The sequence below is a fragment of the Telmatherina bonti genome, assembly GCF_933228915.1.
Source record: "Telmatherina bonti genome assembly, chromosome: 2".
Lineage (NCBI taxonomy): Eukaryota > Metazoa > Chordata > Actinopteri > Atheriniformes > Telmatherinidae > Telmatherina > Telmatherina bonti.
This window is the reverse complement of record NC_136620.1, coordinates 25,203,638-25,230,657: the sequence shown is the minus strand read 5'-3', so window position 1 is coordinate 25,230,657 and position 27,020 is coordinate 25,203,638. Positions and strand designations below refer to the sequence as shown.

The 27,020-nt window shown below is 40.2% G+C and overlaps 1 protein-coding gene across 2 annotated transcripts in view; it reads left to right on the top strand.

The window, feature by feature from the left end:
* Positions 1–27,020, top strand: part of LOC306770709 (PDZ domain-containing RING finger protein 4-like) — a 158,046-nt gene that overhangs the window by 102,980 nt on the left and 28,046 nt on the right. Inside the window, exon 1 of one of the 2 annotated variants that reach the window (XM_079259609.1) lies at positions 2,746–2,938. The exons of the other annotated variant lie outside the window; for it this stretch is intronic. Coding sequence (XP_079115735.1) covers positions 2,870–2,938 — 69 coding nt within the window. The 5' untranslated portion in view covers positions 2,746–2,869. Of the gene's footprint in view, positions 1–2,745; positions 2,939–27,020 lie in introns of those variants that run through there. 2 annotated transcript variants of the gene reach the window in all.

The window sequence follows — 27,020 nt, the reverse complement described above, 5'->3', positions numbered from 1 at the left end:
TGATATCTATTCCTTCAATTTGGGATGACCCCCTTCTTTTCTGTCCCAGACAGAATTGGGTCTTATATCTACGCTTGAACTGCTGTCAGGATTGTTCTTCATAAGAGAAATTACTGGCAGTCGCAAGTTGATGCTAGAATGGCAGAAAAACAATGTTTTACATTGTTTTCAAGTCATTCAGACAACATACAGTAGAATATAAATCTAGTTCAGCTTTTATTTTCATTGTGATGGTGTGGGGTATTCATGCCAAGACAAGAAATCAATACAAATGCAGTTTGCAAGGACAGATTGTGATTTTATATTCCACACTTGCTGTATCCTAATCAGTTGTATTTGTGTTACTCAGTTCAGTATTAGCATGCTTGAGAAAAACGGATGGAAAAAAAACCCAAAAAAAACGGGGGGGTTTACATTTGGACAATCAACTGAAGGTTATGTGCCCAGGTTTAAGGTAGGTCAAAATATCAGCTTGTAAGGAAAGGCAGCGTAAGAAACCTAAAACTGCCCTCAACACACTGAGCCTAAATCATTCTTCTATTCTCTGTGATGTGTGGCCCATTTACTGCGAGAATGAACACAACTGAGGAGCTGTTTCTATTTGAACCGACAAAGGACAGACCAGATGATGTACGACAGGACAGAATAATGGCTGGGGAAGTCAAGAGAACACAAGGAGGAGACAGAATCACTGTTTATCAGTAGGAAATACAGGCTTATTACACAATAGCACCTTTCATTTTCTATGTAAATGCTCAGCAATGCATTTTATTAAGTTTGTTACATCCCTAATATCAGAAATGTCCAGCTAAATGAGTAGAACTGCACCTTGTTAGAAGGTAAACACATTTATGAAATCTATGTAAATGCAAATCTTGCCCTCGGGTTGGACTGGAAATGCAGTTGCTGGTATATTTATCTTGTCCTGTAACAAGCAGAAATTTTAATGTACTCCTAAAGGAGCATCCTTCAATCTGCATGTTGCATCAAGGGGTTCTGCTTGAGTGTAAGCGAAGCTGCTTGATCAGTCTCACTTCACAAGAGAGAAAGTCCATTTATGTGACCAATGGGCATCTTAACCTTTTGGGGTCATGGAGTGTATCAGAGTGATGGTCACCCAGTCCCAAAACGATGGATTTTCTGTGTAACATTTGGATTTATGGAAGGGAAAGACATAGTATTTGACCCATAGTGGTTTTACTTGTACGTTTTCAATCTCTGCTGACCAAAGGCAACTACATGAGTTGTGCTTCTTGCTCAGTACAAGCTCATAGCTCCAATCCTTAAAATGCAATTTCAGAAGACTGTCCCTGACTCACATTTTCTCTGCAATCCATTGTGCTAAAGGCAAACAGCACCACTGTTCATCAAATGCAGCATTATGCCCCAGCTCTCCAGTTGTCCAACAAGACTCTTTGATGTCAAATTGACACTTTAGTGAACAGCTCTTCATGGATTTGATATTGCCTGGCAACCATAGAAAGCCCTCTTCTTGTGGCTTCTTCAAGTTGAGTAGCGGCTGGGATGGCGGACGGTTTGGATGCTAGACAGGAAGAAGGACAGTGGATGGTATTAATCATAATGGTTATGTAGCTTTCTGTTTGGCTTACCTCCAGGCAGCAGAGCAAAATTAAAGCCTGGAAAATCGGATTATGGAATCCCTAGGGGTGGGATGCCCAGTAGCCAGCTGATGAGCGCTCATCTACTAGCTGTACCCTGTGCAGCAAGCCCCGCTGTTGGCTGGGGAGCCAATTTGTTAACAGTTATTGCTCGTTAGTGTAGCTTCCTGCTCATGAAAGGGGCTTCCAGAGCGGAGACAATAACCAAGGTCTATTGTCTCGCAATTATCACAGTTTGAGGGACCATGGTGGTTGATGTATTGTCTCTCAAGTCTCTGGCTTTCCTGATTGCCAATTTGTTCAGAGGAACCCCGTTATCAAGATCACCTGTAGTGCCTGAGTTATAAATATGCAACTAATAATTCTACACTCTTCATCACAAGAGCTTTCTGCACCAACTTAGCTTTTGCTTAAAATGAAGTTATAACATTGTGATTTTGGAAATGATCTTATTAAACTATCAACGGTTCGGTCACAAAAGAAAATGGAAACAAAACTAGAGAACGTCTTCGATTATCATTATGTGTTTGTCAAAAATATCTTCTTTTTTCATGTAGTAAATTGATTTTCATCAAATACCATAAGGAACATGCCGGAACATGACACAACCTGCTTTGCCTACAGAGTGCAGTTTCTGTGCCGTCAGTGCCATCCGAGCAGCTCCTCAGACCTGCTCACACAAAGGAGCTTAGTGTGTAAGTGTGCCTCGGTTTTAATCAAGCAGCACCTCTCCTCAAGCTTACTCCTCCAGCTGAGTAAAACTCCTCCTCTGCTCCCTCCTTCCTCATGAATATTATAGCACCCCCCCCCCACTGTCATTATTCATGAGCTGGTATCGGCGTGGTCATGTGCACGGACACTGAGAAGGAAAAAGGGGGGAGTGTCTCAGTGAACGCGAGTCACAACTCTGGCGTGTGAGCGTGTGTGTGTGTGTGTGTGTGTGTGTGTGTGTGTGTGTGTATGTGTAAGGCTGAAATAGAAGGAGAGAGGACGCATCCCGGCTGATGCTGAAGCGGCTGCTCACTCTTCACATCTGATCCCTCTCTCGTTACACTCAGTAGGAACCTTCTGTTCCTCTAAGCTGGGGTTGTTTATGACTGTCTGAATGTGTGAATGGGACGCCTGAAAGAGATGCCCGCAAAGGAGTGACTGATGAGAACCAGCACTCCAGTGTGGAGGGTGACCCCCCTGTGTCCGTACCACCACTGCTCGGGGAGATCTGGACGCCTGGCGTTTCCACGACGACTATAATGGGCTGCAATCTGTGCACTTTACAGAAGCGAGAAGAACACTACAGGCTGCTGTATGAGATTGCACAGGTGAGCTCTGACTCCGGCACCGATCGCGCGTGTTGTTTCATGGGGTTTATTATGCATGCAGAGAGGAGAGCAGTTTCTGCTCTGGAGCTATGTTGGGAGTATTTTTAAGGAGATGATGGAAAAGGTAGCAACATGGGATTGATGTGTAAAATGAAAGTGAGGCTAAAAAATGAAGAGGGGGACTTCTTACTCACCGCCAGATGTGTTATGAGTAATGAGCAGTTACTTAGAGAGTAGCTAGCGTGCAGCTCATTCATCCTGCTGGTGGATGAGCTGTGCTGAGAGAGCAAGTTTTGGTTTTTTTTTCTGTTTTTCTGGAAGAGGAGCACCTGGTTTTGGAGCCAAGTTCTTCCTGAGCTCATTTTCACAGCATCTGTTGAACATTTTATCTTCTAATGAAGTTGTGGCACTTCTTCACCTCTAGGTCTTATACCAACAGGTCTCGTCTTTGGTTTCTTAGGAACAATTGATGTTGGTGGTCTTTAGATCAGTCATGTAACTTGATGCAAATTTTAAAGCAGTCACTGCACTATTTATATCATTTACATAATTTAGACTGACACAACAGCAGGACTTTTTATGAAATTACACTTAACAAATTGGCAAAAGGACAATACTAATAAACAGAGTAAGGCAGATAGATTTGAATGAATTCACCAGAACACCACAGTTTCTCCATGAGCCTACGAGACATGCTAATAACTGTGAAGCTCCATGTCTCCTGGAAGTGGGGTGTCATTCGTCCCCTCCCCTCCAGTAGTGCCTTCACGCTGTTGTGATCACAGCCTCATTAGACGTTTTATACAACCATCCTGTGCATTAATTAGACGTGAAACGTCTCTCTTTAGCCTTGCGAAGTGATGGGGTGAGAAGCAAAGGCGGGGGAGGTAAACTGGTTAAACTTAACCACAGCCCAAGGCGTTCTGCTCACACGCAACACGAGATGCTGCCAAACTCTGTTGATGGATGTCGTTGGGGTGATTCTGAACTCCGGTAAAGAGTGAAAACATGGTGCTTCAAGCCCCTGAAAGAGGTTTTTTTTGTTTGTTTTTTTTCCACCAATGCTCTGTTTGATATTAGCACACAGAAACTATCAAGAGACTCTGAAGGATGAGTAGGCAGTGATTGCAGACTCCCCTCTCAGAAGTACCATAAAGATACTGCTGTTTTGGTGATTATCTTGGCTTTTGTGCCTTTGCAGCAGTTAAGAAGTAGTTTGAACTCTTTTCCTTGTGGTTTTAGCAGAAGGGAATCTGTGTTTGCCAAGTGGGGCTGGTCTCCAGGGCACAGTCGGCGCTGACAAGAGCTCTCTGGCATGTCTGTCCACCCACTGACACACTGAGCTGGTTCAGGCACGAGCTGCAACATCAGCACCTGCTTCTGAGCACCACTGTGGGAGGAAGGGGATGGTTATAGAGTGTGGAGGATAAAGACCGGGATGGGAATAGAAAATGAGTCTTTAAAAGATGCAGAGTAGGAGGGAAATCAAGGAGGGATGAAAAGAACAGGTGACGTGATCAACACGGGGAAGGAACGAGAGTCGGGGCGAAGGAAAAAGTCATCATAGCAAACAAAAAAACTAGGTAAAATAAAAAATGTTTTTGCTGTCTTCTCACATCCATGTGCACACTTGCAGATGTCCTCTGAGACAATACAAGCAGTTCTCAGCAACAGCACAGCAAACAGAGAAAACATCACAACAGGCAGAAAATACGGGGAAGGGAAATAAAGAGAAGGGTCTTGTTGAGAAGCAGTGCATTCCCTGCAGCAGTACCAGTATGTCACCATGTCTTTATGGTCAGGAAAAGTGTGTTTTGACAATAGGAAGCTGCTGTCACTGCTCACACCACTGACAGTATTTTCTAGCTTGGACAGTTTCCTTCCTTGACACATTTTTTTTTCTTATTCCTGTTTTGTAGATGCTTGTGTTTATTGCTCTGTTAGTCCATGGTTTAGAGACAAACACACCTAAACACATCTTTACATGTGCACTTGCTACTCCACTCTGCTGTAATTATGGAAGATCAGTGAATGTGTGCAAACGCAGCGAAGGAGGCTCGCTGTTGCGACACTGCAACTGGCCAGCCTTGTGGCAGGTTCATTCGGCTAGCAGGGGGGCTGGCCAGCCACCTTTCCCTCCTTCCCTTCACACGCAGAAACTATTTTGACACTCTCCCCGTCTGCCTGACCCTACAAGCTGTGGGAGATTTATTACTAGCCGGCTCCCCATATCTGTCTCCGCTTTCTCACTTTCCTCTATTCTCACGGCTGCAGGTGTTCTGCATGAAAATGTGCTCACCTTTCCCAGCTGGCCTGCAAAAATGTCTCACTGAGCCGATTTTTTTTCTTTTTTTTTTTTTTTTACTTTATATATTGAATCCACTTTGTAGTCTGAAGAAAAAGACAGAGGAGCCTTTTCATGGGGTTTTCATTCACCCCACCAGCTGATTAGCTCCCATCCATCTTTCCGTCTTTTGCCGTCCTGGCTCGTCTTTCTTCCCGTTTGATTCCTCCGATTGCTCATTCTCATTGATGGCTTTTCTTTCCACTTTTGCTCCAGCTGCTCTCAGCTGGTTTCCTTCCAGCATGTCTTCAAGAAAACATATTCTTATCATCATTGGTCAGTGGAGCTGAAAACTTGTTGAACCCTTTGGATAAAAGTTCAGAAGCTCTAATGCAGGGGTGTCCAAAGTCCTGCAGGTTTCCCATGTATTCCTGTTCCAACACAACTAGCTTCCACTAAATGGATCAAACAGCCAATGACGTGCACAACTGATTAAGCTCTACTACTAATTAATTTGAATCAGGTGTGTCTGAGCAGGGATACATAGAAAACCTGCAGGATTCTGGCCCTCGAGGACCGGAGCTGGACACCTCTGCTCTAATGGTATGGCAAGCCAGACTTTTACAGCTTGTGATGGGCAGCAGGTAGCTGCTTGGGACACCTTTCCAAGCATACAGTTGAAGATTCTTTCTATCATCTATCAGGGGTTTTTTAATTCCCATTGCGCCTATGAGCTCCCCCTCATGAGAGTCACACATTGTCTGCGCACCACTAAAAACCAGCGATGTGTAGCTTTTTTGGGGCCTAATTAACAGGATGGCAGATGTTGATGAGAGCTGCAGTGCAGTAAGAGCAATAATAAAAGTGTATATGCTCTGCAGTTTCTTTGACATTTTTAATGCAAACGGGGCTACAGTCAAAAGAAAAGTCCCAGGGGACTGTCAAAATTAACATTTAAACCACCAAAAAGCCAAAGTAGCTCCCAGCTCTTCTTAATGTTGCTGGGTAATGAATTTACTCCATCACAGCACAGAGCAACAACCCTTCATATTTCATTGTGCTGCTCTTTTCCAAAGAGTCGGGTTTTTCTTTTTGGTGGTGGAAGTTTAGAAACCAGCACGGCCAGTTTTGTAAGTTTTTATTAGGCAGGAGAAGAATCACTTTCCACTGCATCTGAGAAATAAATGGAAAGCAGCTTCTCAGCTCAATGAGGCACAGCAGTCCCTGATAACTTGCTGATGCATATGAATGAGAATGAGGCACCCGCTGCACACACACTCACGTCTACACACACACACAAATGTTTCTCTGGGAAACCAAAACCCAGTCTTAGTGAATATTCTAAAATAAAACCAGAAAACTGTTCATGAATTTTTCGGGTGCAACAGTGTTCAGAAAGGCGACCGCATTGTAATGGAATGTTGGAGCTTTAGTGATGTCATGTTAAGTAGATCTACCAGGTCGGCGGTAAGGACAGGCAGACCTGGGAAACAAAGAAAAAAAAAAAAGAGCTGGAAGAATGCATTTATTCACAAGGTGAAAGGTAATCCCTGGGAGATTGACCCTGCAATAGGAAGAGTACTGTGCTTTCTGTGTTAGCGCCAGATGAGAAACCTGTGGACCAGAGACTGTCTAAGAAGGATGCGGCTGACTTGCTGCTGCCTCCTCTGCGCCACCACTAGTCATGTGTGTAATGGATGTCTTGTCAATGAAAGGCTGAAGACCTATCAGAGCAGCCAGACTTCCCAAGGAAAAGGTTGGCAAACCGAGGTGCCTGGTTCTCCGCATGCAGAACGCCTGCAGCAGTTAACATTTGTGTTTTCTGGTTTAGCAGTATTTAGTATTTTCTATAAAAATGCTGCTTAGTGTGACAGTTGTCACTTAGGGGTGGATCAGGGCTTAAATAATTTGTGGGTTAAATAATTTTGTGATTGTTTTTAAGAAAAAAAATTTCATAATAAATATAAGGATCATACTGTTGTGTGATCTGATGAACTTAGAGTCTGATTATCAACAGTTATTATTTAATCTGTTTCTTTTTCTTCATTCATGCAATGATAATGTGTGAGAAAATACGGAAGTGACCTGTCTTGCAGCCCCAGATCAGTTTTGAGAATGGGACAGAGAGCTAAGGGACTGAAAAAAAAATATGTTCAGCCGTCAACAGAAGCATGCTCATTTTGCTGTATATACTAGATAATGACTGAACCAACGTTAAAAATGTTCATTTATTATAGTAGCAAAAGAAGCAGTGTTTCCGTCACTCAAAAGAATAAGGACTGCAAACCAGTGTCTTATTGTGTTTTGGATGGGAAAATATTACAACTTCAGTTAACCTGAATTGATTTTAGTTTACCATCTTTCGGTAAGGCATGAAGGTTTGCAGAATCTGATACTGTTGCAACCACAAATAACTCTAATCAGCTCAACTCAGCTCAACTTTATTTATAAGACCCTTTAAAACAAGCACAGTTCAAGGAAACTGCTGTACATAATCACTTTAAGCAAAAGAGGGAGATAAATAATACCATAAAGTTATTTTTCATTGTTTCTAAAACAGTTTGCAAACAATAAATAATAATAAGCCAGAAACGCCACAGTGTATTTATCTCTTCCAACAACAGTTTAATACACTGGGTGTATTCTCCACCAAGCTCGTGCAACTGGAGAACAACATTTCTGGTACCTTGGGTTAGCTTCTCCTTTCATTGATTCTGTGCAGTGCAAATTATCTGTGAAGCTCCAGTCGGCACGTCGGGATTGGATCGTCCCGTCTTCTGCCTGGAACATACAGGCTTTCTGCTCTTCACATATACTGCAAAGTATTTATCTACAGCAATGCTGAAGGTGTTTGCTCATGGTAGACAGTAAATCACAACACCTGAAAAAACATCTTAAGTCATTGTCAATGAGGCTGGAAACTAATTTCTTGTTAGAACTTTACAATGTTTTTCTATTTCAGGAAAAAAAGCGATAAGCTTTCTTTTTACTATTCAGTCATATTGAACAGTTTACACAAGAAAACGTGCCTCTGAAAGCAGCACTACTCCCACTACTGCTGCACGAGTCCTTCCTGAAACCCTATGACATGCGCCTGTGATGGCTGTGATGGTACATTAAGGCTTTTGAACCTTACACTCATGCCCCCCGACCACATCTTCACCACTATCTCCAGACAATTAGCTTCAAATGTCCTCATCCATCTTCTTGATGCATTATAGTTTTCTTTTTTTTTTTTGTATGAAAGAGGTGCCTCAACCATTAAAATTGAAAGGAGTGGACAAAGAGGGGGAGGAGAGAATTGATTGATCTTGTGTCTACACTAGAAAGATTACCCTGATGTATAATCTGGCCTTTCAGCGCCACTTTCACAATTTCAAAACAATGCAAGGGTTCAGCCAGACAGATGCAGACACACAAATCCATCTTGGGTCTCAGTAACATTTATATGCATATATTTGACTCAGCTTTGTCCCATAATCAGCTCCACAGCTCTTCCTGTGCTACATCTTGCAGCTTCTAACTGTACGCCTGATCTGTCAGCCAATCATTTTTCATGACAACACGAACGCTTGTCTGCAGGCATTACTGCTGTATGTCTTGAGGCTTCCAGAGGCTGAAATCAAGACCTAAAAATGCTGAAATGATCTTTTCAACTCAGGCATTTTACAGGAGAATCATTTACCTTTTAAATGTATGTAGATCCCTTCTCATCATCTATTGCTGTTGCCATCCACTGTTGCATCACCAGTGCCTCACACTGACTTGATAACTGAAGATTTCATAGTCTAATTTTTTTTTTTGTGAATCACACATTCAATTGCACGACTGCTTCACTCTATCAGATCTCAGTGGCTCGTATTGTTTGTTTTTCAACACAATGTTATAGATAAGGGGAAATGAAAAAGGTAATTAAAATCCAGGTCTTATGCACCAGCCTTGGAGATGTGCACTGCACTCCTCAGACACAAACGGTGCCACATTGGCCGTGAGACATGAAGTCAATGGGTTTTTATCAGGCAGTCCACAAATCTCACTATGGAAGAGCAGGTGGGATTTAAGAGGGAGTTGATGAATTGACCTTTTCCTTTTCATGTGTTTCTTATCTCAATAAGAACCCAGCTGACCTTTTCAGCCACATATCAAGCACCCAGAGCCCCATGTTGTCTTCCTACTGCTCTGAGCATTAGAATTTTTTTTTATTTATCACTCGTCATATCATCCTATCCAAAATCACTTTGCATGTATTAACGGCTGATCATGATTTCTGTCCAGCTAGTTCTCTGTCCCACGTACATGCAGTTAAAGAATAAGGCACTTTGGTTGCTTGTTCTATTTACCCACTTGATGCAGAATGACTGCACACACACACATACTTTCTCTTATACCACCTCTGACAGCTTCACCTTAGTTTAGAAACAAACATATAAACAGAAGTAAACTGCCTGCAGTGCTCCCGCACCATTTCCAACTTTAGTTTATCTTGACCAGCTGTTTTTGAGCAGTGTTGTAGTATGGTTGGAACTCGAGCATACTCACATCCAATCAATTAAAAATTAGCATGGTCTTGTCCAGAGAACCATCTTGCTGGGCTTTAAGGCTAAAGTGTTCAAAATAAAGAAGCATTTTGTACATTTTCTGCCTCAGAATCACAACTTTTTTCTGCATTACTTCCTTAAACTATGCATGCATTCATCGAGCATTCGAAAAAAAATGGTACCATTAAAAGCAGTTTGTGTTGATGCATCATTAACATACAAAATTTCACAGGTCGCACAAGAAAAAAAAAAAAAAATCCTTGACATTCAGTACCAGTCGAATGTTTGAACACAGTTCCCAATTAGATTTAATGAGAAAGTGTGTCCAAACATTTTTTTCTTTTGGAAGGAAAGCTGTTTTTTTTTTTTTTCTAATTTATACTGTAAGACAATACATTTCTATGCAGCTTAGTGTTGACTGCTGGATTGTTTATGGCCATTTGGGCTTAAATGAACTTGAGAAGCAGTTTATCCTTTAATGGACATGCACAGAAACTGAAAGGAACCCGTTACTGATTCCAACAATCTTGGTCCTGTAGGGCATTATCATTCTCCTTCTGTTTGGCAATATCACCTTGGGATAGATGTAATCTCGCTGTCCTACTTACTGGGCCGGTCTCACTTAGATGAGGATGACCTCAGAGTGGCGTCATCCATGAGTAATACTTAGCTTCATCTTACATGTTTTACTCTCCCGTTCCTATCAAGATCAAAGACTGTCAACTTTTATTATGCGGCGGGAACATCGTAGAGAACGAACTTACATGCCTTAGATTCTCAACGCCAATCCCAAGTGAGCCAAACATCTATTTAATGAATCAAACTCACTGTAAAAGGAGGCCGTTGTCGTGTATGTGTGAGTGTGTGTTTGTGTATGTGTGTGTTTAAAGCAGTATGTTACAGCAGATTGGAGAAAATGAAATATTGTCTGTCCCGGTGCTTTTGTTTACTGTATCCAAGCCAAAGAAAGCAAGCTGCATTGAGACATAATTTTCTTCCCCAGTTATTACGTCCATGACTTGATAACTTGGAAGGTGACTTTATTCATGGTGACTATGGTTTTTGTGTAGAAATATCAGTATGTGCACATAGAATTGTTGCATTTATTGTTCATTTGAATGATTATTATTATTTTTTATTTTTGTGACCCAACAGCCGCAAGAATCCCTGTATTTTAAAATATGTGTAACTTTCTTTGTATGGTGTCTTTTTGCAAAGCTTTGGACTGTTAAATTATGCCCTCAACTTTTGTGTGTGTTTGCGTATTATGAGTAGTGTGAACAGACCTGACAGCTTGTGCTTTCCACTACAAACACTGGTGAAAACAAAGAGCAAAGGAATCCAGACAGGGGGCTGTACATCTGCATCCAGGGTGTCTCTTAGCTGATTATCTGTGTTTAAGCAGACAGAAGGGCCCTCATTAATTTATTGCCATTCACGTGAATGCATTTTCCTGTCTCATCCCAATTAGGGAGTATTGTGTGCTGGGATGGATTTCAGCTAGAAACACAGTCCATTCATTAGTGCAGCCATAAAAGAGGCAGAAGGAAGTTCAGCATTTTTGTGCAGAATTTTTAATTTAGAAATCTCTTAATGGAATGGAAATCAGTTGACAGTGGGTGGGGGGTGTTTAGTTTAGTTTCCAGTGCACTGGCAATACTTAAGTCATTTTTAGTTGCATCTAGAAGTAAGACTCAGACTCTTATCAGATTCCAGGCACTTGTGTATTTGAGTTGTCATCTCTGCATTCAGTTTCTTTTGTTTGTTGATAAAAAAAAAAAATCTGTTCATTGCCTTACATTATTTATGTGTTTATGATTTAAGTGTAATTCAGATAGATTCAGATGACGTTGAGCATCAGCTAAGCAACAAGCAGCCAAAAGCTTTGTAAAGACACTGTGAAGTAATGTTTTTCTCACCAGAGAATGAAGTCTGTGTCTGTGTTCGTCATTTCTATGATCTGTCTTGTGGTGAATGCATACATGCTAGTGGATGTGGTTATTTACATTTGTAAAGCCAACACTAAAACATAATTCATTCAGTTTATCTGTAGAGAACCCTCCATTTAAACTCATGGCAGATCATGAAACTGCTTCATTGATCCACAGTGTAAAATGCTGCAGCTTTACAATGAAGACTCAAAAATTGTCCAGTTATCTGCTACTCACTCTGGTCTTTAAATTCATCTTTATTTCAGTATTTTAAGTCTTTCCGTGTGTTACTATATCACTACATAACTTTTAATTACTTTCTAAGATTCATTTGGTTCACAAATGAACAAAAAGTAGAAAGTGCTAATCCACTGATCCATATGCACATTGTTGGTTTTAGATGCCATAGTTTATTTCTACTTCCCCTTTCAATTGAAATTCCCTTATTTTTTATTTATAAGTTATAAGTACATGTTTAGAATTAGACTTAATATGCATGGCATTGCCTCATTGTCACACCTACCATTTAGATGTGGATAGGGAAGTGTGTATAAACTTTTGAAGTTGCAAAAGTCTGCATTGTTGCAACTGACTTTTTTATATTATTTCTTTTATAATATTCAATTCATATATATATATATATATATATATATATATTTTTTTTTTTTTTTTAACTAATTGCAGTTTTTATGATGAAGTTTTCAGCTAGCCACCTAAATAATAATTTTTCTTCTGGGCTGTTGCAAAAAAGTCAAGGACCTTTATACTATATACTAGAGTCAACTTGAGACTGGGTAGATGGTTAAAAGCATCAAAGTTAGGCAGCTGAAGAAAAACTGTGGTGCACAAGAACTATTCTGCTTTTTTAACACAATAATTTGTGTTCATCTGTTAACATGATGTTCAACAAAACAAAAAATTTGGGAAACATGCTCATTTATTATACCGTAGCACTGAGAGTTAGTAGCTTAAATTGTAATTAACTTAATCAAAAATTATTTGATACTGTTCAATGTCAATGATCAGGATTACTGTATGTCTGGTGCTGCAGGATGGTGACCAAATAAGAGGCTGTTTCAACTGGAGAAATGAAAGGAGCTGACAGAATACACATGCTTTCTCTTATCTGTATCATACCATGCACGAAGCATCCGGTCAACCCCCCCCCCCCCCACCTCCCCCGCCGCCGTTCCCAACCTCAAGTCTAAGATATCAGCTCTAACATCTCTGGTGACATTTGAAGAAATAAGATGGTGTCAGGGCAAGGGCTGCCTGCGTCATCTATATTCAATAAAAAGAAGTGACAAAGCCTTGAGTTCCTGTGCCAGAAGCTCCCACTGGCAGGCCTTTCTATCACTGCTTTTACCTTTTTTTTTTTCTTTTTTTTTGGGGGGGCAATCTTTACATGACTATCAGGACTCAGGTGTGGCAGGTCTTGATGTGGACGCATGCCTTCAAATACCTGCATGCTTGTGTGAGAGAAACGCTGCTGGCACGGGTCAGATGATCACTCTGTGCATGTGTGTTGGAGGTAGGAGGCGTTTGGCATGGGAGGTGTCACGGTGACATAAAGCTCCAAGGCTGGGGGGGTGAGGCAGCCACGCTGGGTGTCACTCTACAGGTCAGGAGTCACCCCCTGCAGCCCCCACGATAAGCTCAACCTGACAGCCATTTGATGGGAAGGGCGACACACACTCGCACCTCCCTGCTCCACAGCTCACACAGCCAGACTCTGGGGAGGAAAGCGATAAGAAGCTTAGAGGATGTAACTAACAGCCGTTCCTAAAGGCTGTGAACACAAAGATGTAGTTACATTCTTATTTCTAACAAAGAAAACTAATGACAACCGTTTGACCATGCACTGTGTTTTTTCATAAATAATATAGCTTCAGATTTTTTGTTTTTAGGCTAAAATGTGTTGCATGCGGTTAAGTGTTAAAGTCTACAGTGTCGAGCCATGTCTCAGTTTCACTGTTGGTGCCACTGTCACACTGACACGCTGACACACTTACAAAGGCCTCCCTTTTAATGAGCTGCATTTATAATGAGAACATTGCTGCGGCTTTGTAAAAAACTCTTCCGCAAAAGAAATCAATGCCTCATCAATGTAGGGTGAGTTTCAGTTGACTCCTCTGAGTAAATGTAATTTAATTGGATTGTAAAATCTATTTTAAAGTCCAACTGCATTAGAAATGTAGGTAAGCGTGTACATTGATTTGCAGGAAGTGTTATAACAGACTTTGGAAAATGTTTTCTGCATATGCTAGGCCCTGGTTATTGCAGAAGATGGAAAAGCTGCATTTGTAATTTACATCTCGAGCAGACTTCGTTTCATATGTATCAATACAAGCATGTGTGAGAGAAAACCATTTTTTTACAACACAACACGTTGTTGTGAAACAGCAGCTCGCAGAAGTTCACAGTAGGAAGAAGATGCAATCTTTGTGAGCTTGGAATGGTGACCGTGTTTTCTCCCCCGCAGCACTGCAGTCAACCCAGCACCTCCTACACAATCCAGATCTTCTCGCGCTCAGCTCTACTTCCTCACAGTCTCAACACGAGAAGGCAGACTGACAGAGGGGAGGACTGCATGGAGGGGGGGGGGGGGGGGGGGGCACCTGCCCTGTTATTTTCCTTGTTGTGCAGAAACATAATGTTACATTTTGGGATTCATTTAACAAAAGCTGGAAGTGTTTTAACCCCTATGTATATCCTTAGCACGCTTGGATTTAACCTAGTTTCCTAGCTTCAGATGCAGTCTCAGCCAGAATGCTGCTATATTTTACTGGAAATTGGCAAAAAAAAAACAGCAGGAATGCCTGCCAAGTACGGTTTTTACCTGCCAGTATTGTTTATATACTCTTTGTAGTTTATTTATTCTAATAAAGCAAAAGACTTTTTTGTATGGTGAGCCCACAGTGTGGCCAAACTTGTTTAGTCATACCTTGTCCTTTTTGTAATGAGGTTAATTTGTTTTGTGTGGTTTGAATCTTTTTCAAATCTGGTGTTATTTTGGAAGTTTCCCAAATACTATATGCTCACGCAGTGTTTAGCAATTTATGTTGACCGATTTGATTTGAGCGATTGAATCGGCAGCCTCGACTGTCAAGGTGAAGAAAAGCAGAAGTGACACTCAAAGCTCATGTAGAAACATGCATTTTCCCACATCTGATGAGCCCTGAGTGGTTGCTGACAGGATCAGATCACAAAACGAGGTATTTTCATTGGCAGGTTACCTCATGGTGAGGAAATTGGATTTGTAGCCAGAGTTTGATGAAGACCACTTGCCAGGTGTCCAGTGACAATTTTGATTTTAATTTTGATGTGAATGGGAAATTGTGCAAAATGTACAATTAGGCCGCATTCAGACTGGTTGCCGTGGATTTTGCGCTCCATCTCAGAACCTATTAATTTCTTTATGTTACTTGAGATGGATCTGTGTGTGCATATGTTATCCACATTCGGTGTGCTAAAAGGTAAAGCAAGTTTAAATTTGCCACACCTTTATGGACGACACCTGGATCAATCAGTCGCACGAAGTTGGTTCTCATTTCTTTGTTTTTAAAGCATCTTTCTCCAGGAAGTTGTAAAACTGACCTCTTGTAAGTATGAAGTGGACCCTGGAGTTTCAGATGTGTTTTGTGGACAAGCCTAAATTCTCCAACTTGCCCTACAAACTAACTGCCTCTTAGCAATGGTTGATTTCCTCCCCATCATCACCAGTAACAATATGCTGGGGCTTTCCTCCGAAAGACTAGCAGATGCATCCTGCACCTTAAACCTGAAGCTGGAAAAATGGCTACTTGCTAGATGTCTTTTGTAAATGTGTCTGTGTGGCCTCGTCCCCTGGTCTGTGACCTACCGTAATGACAAGCAGATGCCAGATCCTGTGTGACAGCAGCTACCAAGAAGGGTTTGTATCCTAACTTTTTATATTTTTTACTCTGGTTCAAAGAAGATGTGATGCACATAAAGTGAGAGAGAAGCAGCCTTACAAATTAAATCTGATCTAACAAGAACAAAAAGGGTAGACTCATCAAATGTTTCAGGTCTGAACTGGCAACCAATAAATGTATGGGACTGGCCTGTATCTTCCCAATTATGAAAAATATAGTGAATTTCCTTTAAAGTAGAAGCATATTGTTGAGGCAGGATTGTGTGGATAATCTCCATATACCAGGGGTGTCAAACTCCGGTCCTCGAGGGCCGGTATCCTGCAGGTTTTTGTTGTCAACTTGCTTCTTGTCAACTTATTGGTGAATTTTGATCAGGTGTGTCGAAGCTTGGAGACAACAAAAACCTGCAGGATACCGGCCCTCGAGGACTGGAGTTTGACACCTGTGCCATATACAAAGCACAGCTCTATAAACATACAAAATATGTACAACTCCTTAAAAGTCAAGAGAGACTTTAACTCTAGGTCTGCATGACTTAAACTAACTCCAGACATTGTGTGTGAAATACATTCTAAAATGTATTTCACACTCAGCAAATGTGCACAGTCAGTGCATGTTGATTTGATTGTCCTCAGGGGTAAACTGTGTGTGTGTGTGCGTGTGTGTGTGTGTGTGTGTGTGTGGGTGTGTGGGTGGGTGGGGCAGATCAAGACAGACGAGCCAGAGACAGGATAATGTCAGGGGGCGCGGAGTGGTAGTCCATTAGTGTCATCGGCACGTCACTAACTCTAAATGTCAGCGGACAATGCCAGTTTTTCAATACTAGTTGTCAAATGTGAAGTGGGAGTAGCTGCTGTCAGTATGAAGACATCCTAGGACAGTGAGCTGTCTGTGTCAAAAGATTACAGAGAAGTCCCAAAGTTTATGTTTTAGGTTTTTAAATGCAAAAAGTTGTTTTATTTACAGCTAAACGAGGTTAGTATATTAGGTCTGATATGCACTTAAAATGGACTGTTTTGTAATGAAAGCAGTTTAACAAAGTAAATGTGATTTGAACGTTTTTGCCTTGAAATTGAAGGAGCCACAGGGAATAGCACTTATGTAATCAATAAAGGAATGTATTTTCTTAGTGTGTAAAGACTGTGAATGAATCAATAGCTGAGTATGTTTAGTGAGAAAAAGAGGGCAGGGATGCTCTCCATCGAGGAACTGACTGAAAGAGGCAAAGACCACATGACATGGTGTTCCTATGCGATTGTCTTGTTTACTTGTGTGTGTTTGTGTCTTTGGATGTCTAAACATGAGTTTTCAATCCTATACTTGATTACTCTGAACAAGGGATGGAGTTGCATTTCAGGAAGCACCAAGTCGGGATGTATTCTGGTTTCTAAGGGAAAAGAACTATCAGACCTGCTTGTTCTTTGTGCCGGAAAGATCTTGGCAGTCCTACGACTGAGGAAATTCCGTTTCCTCTCTGTCTCTCTGACAAGTCAGCACTGCAGCCAACACTTCAGCAGTGGCTCCTGGTGAATCTGTGATAAATAGGTCCTCCTGTATCAGAAAATAGCTATGCAAGGACAAAGTCTGCAAGTGCAAAAAAGATTACTGAGTATTGATCTCACTTGTAGCTGTGATTTACTTAAAGCATTTAAAAAAATTACATAAAATTTTACCTGAAGCAGGCCAGGTAATGTTTAAAATGCTCTGTGGCATTTGGATAAAGCCAGGTTCAATGCTCCAAACTTGCAAATATTAGCCACCAGAGGGGCTGGCATTTATTTCTGGACAGATTTTTTTTGTGAGTTGAAAAATAATCAATTTTTGTCATTCAAAACATAGGATTTCTCAAACTTATTTTTACTTTTGCCACTTACCAGAGAGAAAAATGCACATAATTTTAGCAGGATTGCATTTTATTCTTTTGGTCTGATTACCTGGCAGTTGATTTGTTGTAATCACATTCCACAATTCATGCTGCTCTAAAGATGTATGGAGGTTTATTCATTGTAAAGCTTATCTAATTTTCAAGCTGTGTGGTTAATAAAGACCCAACATGTATTGACAGCATGGCTTCAAGATTTTTTTAATTAAAACATTGGGTTGGGTTGATGAACTTAGAGAGATATTTTCCAAAAGCATTTTTATTATCTAGCTTAAAATGCCCTTCACACACTGATTGAAGCCAGTAAATCAAATACTTAAACCTAAAACAAAATTAGTCATCTGTAGAATGGACAAGACTTAAAAACTCAATTCAGTTATTTTTACCAGCTCATTTTAAACAATTGAATGGTGACATATTTATCAAATTCAATTGACCTCCATAGTTCTGCATGTGGCTCTCTTTGTGCACGAGTTGCACCCTCTCAGAGTCTTGGAGCTCCTGTAAAGGCAACAAAGCCAGAGCTAAGCTAACTACACGAGCTAGTATACTACATCACATTATGGTGAACCCTCTGGAACAAGCATAGCATGTTTCCATGTTTTGGGGGCGTGACTTCAGTTGAAATATGAAGAAAGGATCTCCTACCTTTAGTCTCATGGCTTGAACAATTGATTCAGCAACTGTTGATAAAGCTAGGTTGCCTTTATGCAACAAAAACAAGGACTTGGAGACTTGAGTTACATTTAATCTTATCTGAGGCTCACATCCTATCTCTTACCAGCTGGTACCTTTTGTTAACCATATTTCAAACAATAAAAGCCATAAATGTGACCTTGATAAATATTTTTACTATAAAGGATCTTGGCAATTGTTAGTAATGGCAACGGTAATCTTATACGGCTATGTGGAGTTGAATATAAAATTCATAAGATTTACTGATATCTGTTGATAACGATGTGAATATAAATGAATTCAAATCCCAAACAGAGTTCATTCATTCATTCATTCCGAACCGCTTATTCCAATTCAGGGTTGCGGGGAAGCTGGAGCCTATCCCAGCCGGCTTTGGGCGACAGGCAGGGTACACCCTGGACAGCTCGCCAGTCCATCGCAGCCCAAACAGAGTTGTAAATGAATATTCATTGTCTAAAATTCTTCCAGACCTTTTCCAAACATATATGTTTTTGTCTGTGAGTGGATTCAGTGGCCTCAGGTGTAGCAATGACTTCACTACAGGTAACTACTTCAAAACTGTGTACATGTGTACTGTCTGCTTTCATATTCCTTTTAATGCATTATTTATCCCAAATGTTGGTCTAGCACCTGCCAAATGAAGCTGTTGCAGCAGCTATAAAGCTCATATGGTTCTCACTTCACACAGTTGTTTGTTTCTTCAGAGGAGCCGTTGTACAAACAGTGGCACAAATATGGCAGTTGCTATGTATGTGGACTCAGAAAGTCGATAGAAATTGCACCATAACACAACAGTAATTTTAGAAAGGTCAATAGACGTCAATAGAAACACCTTTTAATGCTATATTACATTTTTTGTCATTGACGTTTGATTTTATTACAAACTGCACCTTGAAAATATCAGCTATTATCACTACCTCCTTTTGGTCCTAAGGGCAACTGTCTTGCAGGTTTAGGTACTTTTCCTGCTCCAACACAACTGGTTCATATTACAATGGATCCCACAGTTTGTTGTCAAGTTCTGCTCAGTGACTCATTCATGTGAGTCCAATGTTTCGAAGCAGATGAAACTTGTAGAACCTGCCAGAAAGTGACCTCTTAGGACTGAAAGATCCCCGGTCTGAAGCTGTGTTTTGTGTTGCAGTTCTATAGTAACTAAACTAGAGAAGTGGCACTGCTGAGGACATATTATAGCTATATCAACACCTTCTACGCTATTAATTGTCTGTGGTTGGTTTAAATGTGTCAAACAGTGAGAGGAAAGAAACCAAGAGTGCCAGATGTAAAGAGGTTATAACAGGTTGTCCCACTTCCGCTTGGGACCAATTAGCATTTGTCACGCTGTAACTCCCACCCCACCACCCAACTGTGTGTTTTCAATTCGTATTTTGGGTTCACTGCAATATGGTTCATATTTTATTAGCATCTCTAATTGTCTCCACACAGACCTCATCTGCCTCTTTCCAAGTCATAGAATTGTTATCTGAGAAATCACAGCGGAGCAGACACTTCGCTCTCGAGCAGTTGCATTTATCTAATTATAAAACACTAGGTAAATGTTGAGCAGATGTCCTCCACCAATCCCCACTGTCCCCCACCCTGCGTTCAAATTGAGAGAGCCATTTGGTCTCATTCTAGTGTTACGTTGGCTCCACATGGAGTTGCAGTCCATGCCAAGCTGCTGCCTTGGTATAAACTAAGCTTGTCGTACGCCAATTCTGCATACTGTCCAGAAGACAAGAACAATGGGACTTCTGCTTCAGTTTAAGTGGTGTCACTCCCTGCTGTGGTGCCTGGCTCCCTCATCTTGGTGTCTAGTTTAGGGGTTTGTGTCTGTTGCAGAAATATTTGGATATGGTACTATCTCATGGAGCCTCTTTATTATTTAATGACTAGTAGCTGTAGAGGCATTGCAAAGTTACAAAAAACAAAGGTGAATAGATGGCATAGGATAACATGAAGCAAAGTGTAATCTAAAACCTGGTGTAAATTGGATGTTTAAGCTTGTACGGAAATACCACCCCATGTTTTGGTTTACTTTTCTTCTCATAGTCCTGTTTTAATGTTTTTGTTTACCTTTTATTACTTGCATGATTTTACTTTTGCTATGTCATGCCATTTTACTGGCAAATTCTACAGCATCTTTTCATTGCATCTTTATTTTGTCCCACTAATGCTTTCACCATCTTGTTCTCCCAATGCCAATATAACCTTTAAAATGCTACCTATTCAACTTAGAAGAGATTTATTTGGTTGAAGTTGAGTTTGTTGCCACAAGAGATGCATAGTAATGGATGGCTGATTTGTGTAATAGACCTTGGTGTGAAGTGATGGCAACAGCTTGTAGACTTGATTATAATGCCAACTTCCAGGTTGACTCAAACTTCAGCCTAAGCTTCATCTTGTCAAACCATGTAGAGAATATTGAAAAACCAAGCATAACCAATTATGTTGCATTAAGCTACTGTTGTGGAAAAGTGACATTTGTTTAGCACCGAGCGCTTGTTTAGACTCCATGCTGTCCCCTCTCTTCCTCTTCCAGTGTTCATTTCTTTCTCTTGGCTTCATTACCCCTCATATCACACACTCTGTGCTGGGGAGGCAGAGCAGCTGTCATTTCTGTATGGCAGGAGTGTTTCTCTTCTCCACTACAGCCACAAGTGACCTGTTCCTGTCACTTCGCCAGGACAGATGACAGCTCTGCAGCTGCCTGCATGGTTCAGGTGTGAGCTCCAGGTATAAGTTTGTCTAGAATTTAAACCAGGGCTGTGAGTGCACTTAACCGTTGATTAAAATTTAATCTTGGGCTTGCACTCGTAAGGACATAGCCTTATAAAACAATTTTGAATTTGTGTGCAAAGAAGATCAGTCTCAAGCACATGTATGTACTGTTTATGCAGGAGCAATCACATGAGCATGGCTGTTCATTACACAGTCTGACTATAAATCTGTCTTGGAATTAACCAGTGAGTGGAGGCTGATTGCTGCAGCAGTCCCCTCACATTCTCAGGAATGAGAATAAATGAGCGGATGGTGGCATGGACAATCCTTTATTACTCCCATTAGCTGGGGAGCCAGAGCTTTACAAAGCAGGAGACACTAAATACACAGCCTGGTTGACACATAGATGGCCTGCTTATGGTTCTCATGACTGTGTGCAGACCCAGCAACCCACTCAAAACATGCATACCATTACCACATCATTCTACATTTGCCCGGTCAGTGGATGGAGTCAGTTCAGTCACCGACTTTTTCCTTAGAATGCCAAAATCTTAAATGCCAACTAATAGGTGCAACTTTGGAGTGCCTCCATAACATCATATGTTCATCAGCATCCATCAGAGAAACTTTAAATCATGGCAGAATCATTAATCATAAGCTTTGCTGCATATTGCTTGTAAATCACATCTCTCATCCCTGCGAGCGCTCTTCACACAACAACAGCACCAGGTGTTCTTCATCATGATTGGTTTGTAAGATTGTTTTGCATATATTAAAATTGCCAGGTGGGCTATTTTTTTCATTAATGTATTCTCTATCAACAGCAAGGTAATGTTACAGCTCATTTACTGAGTTAGGCTCCAGGTCATCGAAAACATGTTTTGAGAAGTGTTTCATTATGTTCACACAGACTGGCAGAGGATGTTTGTTTTATGTTTTTTTAGTTTCTTTCAATGGCTCCACAGTGATGTGATCCCTCGGTCTTAACTCATCATAGAAGTCGTGGATCAGTGTTTATTTGGCCATTTCTGTATTATATTTTCACTTTAAAAAAACTGATTCCTCCATCCTGCTTTGTGCTTAAGGCGCAGTACAAGAAACATTTGGAGAGTATGAAAGGGATTCAACCAATTTTGACAAACAGCTTTTGTTTCAGTTCACTCTATCGCCTAAGCTTCTCATTTAGCAATTTACAAAGACTTTTTTTTAAATGTATTTCACATCAAAACCACATCATTGGCAGGAATGTCAGAAAAAGAAGCCAGCAAAGAACTGTTTAGCAAAAGAACATCAAGCCAGTGGTGTTTTTTTATGCATTTCCACAATGACCTGAAGCAAATGTTTTCCTCCTGCCAAAAAGCAAAAGGAAGCTGAACCAACTTCCCCAGTGTTATCTTACACACACAAATAAAGCTATTCATTACACACACACAAATAAAGCCATTCATTAACACTTCATTAAACAAATGATGTGTGTGTAATCTTAATCTTATGAAGTGATACTGACGACCACAAACTTCAAGGAGTTGCAGGGAGGCAAAAATGACCCCCCCTCCCCCCTCCTTGTGTTGATATTCTGACACTTTATTTTTGCGTTTCCTACATCATAGTTAATCTGTTTTGGTTCATCGGTCTGAGTTTAAAACCTTTAGAGGCTTAATGAAGAGTGAGTGCAAATCTTGGCAACCTTAACACAATCCTGTCAAAGTTTCTGGTCTTTAAACAATGTGCCTCTGACTCGTTTTGATCGCACACTGATATATATTTTGCACTTCCTGGAGCCATCATTACCCTGCAGCATACCAAGGCTGACAAAACTGCACATCACAACTTATATTTTAGCCCAGGGCATCACATGACAGCTGTGTTTTGCTTTTGCGGCAAAAACACCAGGAAGCAACTGAATATGGACACATTGGCTGTTTTAGATGTGCACTGTGGCATTGTTGTAACAAGAGAGGAAAAGAAATACAAGACTTTGACTGACTGAAGAGAGCTAAGAGAAGAGACAGGAGGCAATATATATAGCCTTTGTTAGGGAGTGCCAAAGTGTACTGCATCCTCGTCCTTGTGGTAAAAAACACTTGAGGGTGAAACTGTATTTCTTGAATAACTGTTTTGTTTTGCCTCATCAGTGCAAATTGTACTTCCGTAACCTAGAAGCTTAAAAAAGCAGGAATGCAAATCTGAGAAACGTGAAAGTCGGCAGTGTGAAATCACTGTCATCAAACTAATGCTTTAACAATGACCCTATCCATTACAGCATTACAGTTTGAATATGACATATGACGATGAAAATAATTTTAACATATTTGGTAGATAAACTCAGCAAACATTACATAGGAGTAATTTTCCATTAATGACTGGAAAGCTATTCCAAATATGATGAGGGGACTGTCTGTCACTGACGTTATGTCCTCATGCACATTTTTTACCATGAATGTAGTAACTTCTAAATGTAATCTGTCTCTTGTCATCCAACTGTGTAATCGGGACACAGGGGTAAACACTAAATTACATCCAATTTCCTCACACTTCTTTGTTTATTGACTGAGGGACATGACAAGAAGTAAGACTTAAGTGGGTTGACAGGAAACCACAGACACAAAATCTCTTATCCTCATGATCCTGCTTTTGCTCTGCTATGAACAACTCAACGGGGAGCTGTGAAGTAGATTGATTACACTTGTGATCACTCTTCTAAGATAATGTCCTTCCTTTTAATCACGCATTGTGCCTCTGCTCTTCACAAGGATAAGATTATCATCAGTAGCTTCATCACTGTCTCATTGTAAATGCCGTCCTAATTGGGACGGTTCTGCTTTTCGTTTTTGGAGGTATTTACTACTGTGTGTCCTTGAACGCAAGTGGGATTGGTTTTGGATGTAATTCTTTTTCAGTTTAAGTTTTTTTTTTGTGAGTATCTGCAGTTTTAATTTACTGTTATATGTTATTATATATTATTTATATACTGTTTCTGTATATAAATAATAGTAACTCACAATAAAAAAAAAAAAACTGTTGTCCTTGGAGTTCCTCAGGGATCTGTTTTAGGACCTTAGCTTTTTAATCTATATATTAAAGCTGGACTAGGTAATCTTGGTCAGTTTTTTTTTTTTTTTTTTTACTCTGGGTGAAGTGATTCCTTGTCCTAATAGTAGTATATACATTTTGCAATCATGAAAAATAAGAAATATTGTTCAAAAAATTATGACCAATCAAAATGTTCAGACCGAAATGGAGTTGTTCATTTCTTGTATTTTGTAAGCTTCTTTTCCCGGCTCCCCTCCTCCCCCTCCCACAGTGCATGCCTAATAGCCATACCCTGCATATAGACAGCATGTTAGGATGACAATGCAGAGTAGTGAAGAAGAAGCTCGGAAGGCAAATATGGCTGAGAAAATGCAGGAAGGATTTCTCTCAGTTTATTTGCTTCCTCCTGCTAAACAGCTGAGAAAGAGAAAATCGGTGGAAAAAGTTTTAAATAAAAAAAGCTTTGGATCACGCAAGGAGCAAAACCAGAGGGGGAGGAGCCAAGACAGGGTGCTACTTTCAAATCTTGCTTGCTCCCCAACATTACCTACCCCAGCTTAAAAGACCTCTGTACAATATCCAACACAATGAAAGCATTATTATTTGCTAATGACACTAACTTATTGTGCTGTGGTGGTAACAACTCCTAAATGAAGTGAAAAATGAATTTAATAAAATAAAAACCTGGTTTGATCATATATAATTAATACTAATAGTAATTTATTACTTATGTTAAAGCTGTATTGCTTTGATCCTCTATGTGAATTTGGGGTAATACATTTGGAAAACAATGTTTTTGGACCTCTTACACTCATATGAAATGGTTGAAAAAATGTATAATATGGGACACGTAAATCACATTATAGTGCTAATACACAAATTCTGAACATAAAACTCCAAAACATCTAATTCAACAATTGGGACAAGGTCAACAAACCCCTTCCTTTCATTCATCCCTCTCTCTTTCCTTACTTTTATAAACTTTTCTTCCGTTCTTTCCTATTTTCCTTGACACCCTGTGTAAACCAGCCTCTAGGTAAGGACTAACAGGCAGATCAGTGGTCAACTACAGGGGTTCTGAATGACCTTTCAAAGCCACACAGTTAATTATTTTCACTGTCAAAGTTCCACTTGTCGCCATCTGACCACATCCGTCATTCCCAAACTAGCCACTGTACAACAGCCCTACAGAGTCTGTTTAAAAGGAAACGAAAGGGGAAGGAGGATGAGGCCTTTGTTGTGATCATGAGTGTGTCTGGTATTATGCAAATAGCACGTATACTGTATTAATTGCTTATGCTGCCAGGTTGAGCTTATCAAACAAGAAGGGAAATAATTTGCTGATTTGAAAAATCTCTCCAGGGCACTGTGTAAAAAAAAAAACAGACGAGAATTTTCAGTGGTCTTTGTTTCTGACTTAAACCATATTATCACATTAAAGAGCAGACAATTAAGTGTGACAGTCAGTCACACTTTTCCCTATTATATCACTTTCTCACCTGGTTCATCCAAGACATATGTTTGTTAGGTTTGTGTGTGTGTGTGTGTGTGTGTGTGTGTGTGTGTGTGTGTGTGTGTGTGTGTGTGTGTGTGTGTGTAAGAGAAAGAGAGAGACAAAAAGAGAAAGTATGACTGCATGTATGTTTCCTAAACTGTTCTGTAATAAACTTGAATGTGTGATGACTTCTGTTTACAACTTCCAAAAATTGATTTTGACACTTTGTGAACGCACTTTGTGTTACCTGTTGTATGAAAAGTGCTTTATAAATAAAATGGGATTTGATTTCCAGGAATGGGCCTCTTGTCAAACACCTGTTAATTGATCTGTTCATTGCAGTTGCTGGCTGTTAAATTGAAAAAGAAACACAAGCAAGGAAAATGTCATAACTCCACATAGATGTCTATTATTAAACCAGATAACTGTGAAAAATGTCTTACTGCGGGCTTTATGTTGCAATAAATTCCAGTTTCCTTTTAATATTCACACTGGAGAAGTTACCTCTTCTTCTTCTAGTATGAAAATATTAAATACGTAGAGCTGAAAGATGACTTATTGGTGTGTTATATATTTATTTTGTGCCTTATTGTCAGCAGACTAAGAGGCGTTTCACCAAAGTACACAGTTGTTGGGTTTTTTTTCCTTTCATTCAGCATATGCATGGCACAATTATTCCTTACAACACCATTTTATGCCAGCTAGGCCATTTTGCTGATCTGCACAGCACATAGCGTCATCCAGCTACCCTCCCATCTTCCATTTTCCTCCCCCAAAACCAATTACCAGTTATCACTAAGGAGGAGGCGGTGTATCCATTAGTTATTCATCCAACTGAGTGCTCCTTGTTCACTAATTTGATTTTTCCTCTCTATTTTACATTTAAACTTACTTCAAGACAGAAAGATCTTAAAATGTGAGCCACAGAGATTAACCGTGCATCTCCAAATCTCATCAACAAATATGTTTTGCATCTACCATTAACCTTGACAGTGCTAATTAATTTGGCACCCTGATTCCTCACCATTTCCATCAGACTTAGAATTTGAAGCTGAAATTTGAAATACAGCCAAAATTGGATTGTACAATAACATCCCATAGAGGCTTAACCTGCGAGCGATCAAGCTGCTAAGCTCCGTTGGTCAAACTTCATTCAGAAGTAATAAAAAGGAGCTAAATTACAGGGTAGAAAAACTGTTATGGCATCATTGTGTAGCAGGACTAAAATCCTTGAAATATGTTGAAAAAGAACATAAATCCTGCAGGAGGCAGATCAGATTGTTGTGTAATAGAACTTATAAGCCTCTTTCTAACATCAGTTAGCAAATCATTAGCTTCATAGCATAACTGAAGTTATATTCTGGCTACATTGGGATATCTGGCTAACTGTACTTGCTTAATATTGTTAACTAACTGTGCATCTTTGCCTATAAAACCTTAGATATGACAGTCATGCATCGAGGCTGCTGCAGTGCTTGCTTGTTTACAGGCCAAATTCAGCCCTGAAAACTCAGCATTTCCATGATATGGTTGACTGGACCTTTTTCAAGACAAAGGGATGACCTTTTATTTTGGCAGTTGCACATAGTTTTTTAACCAGTTAAAA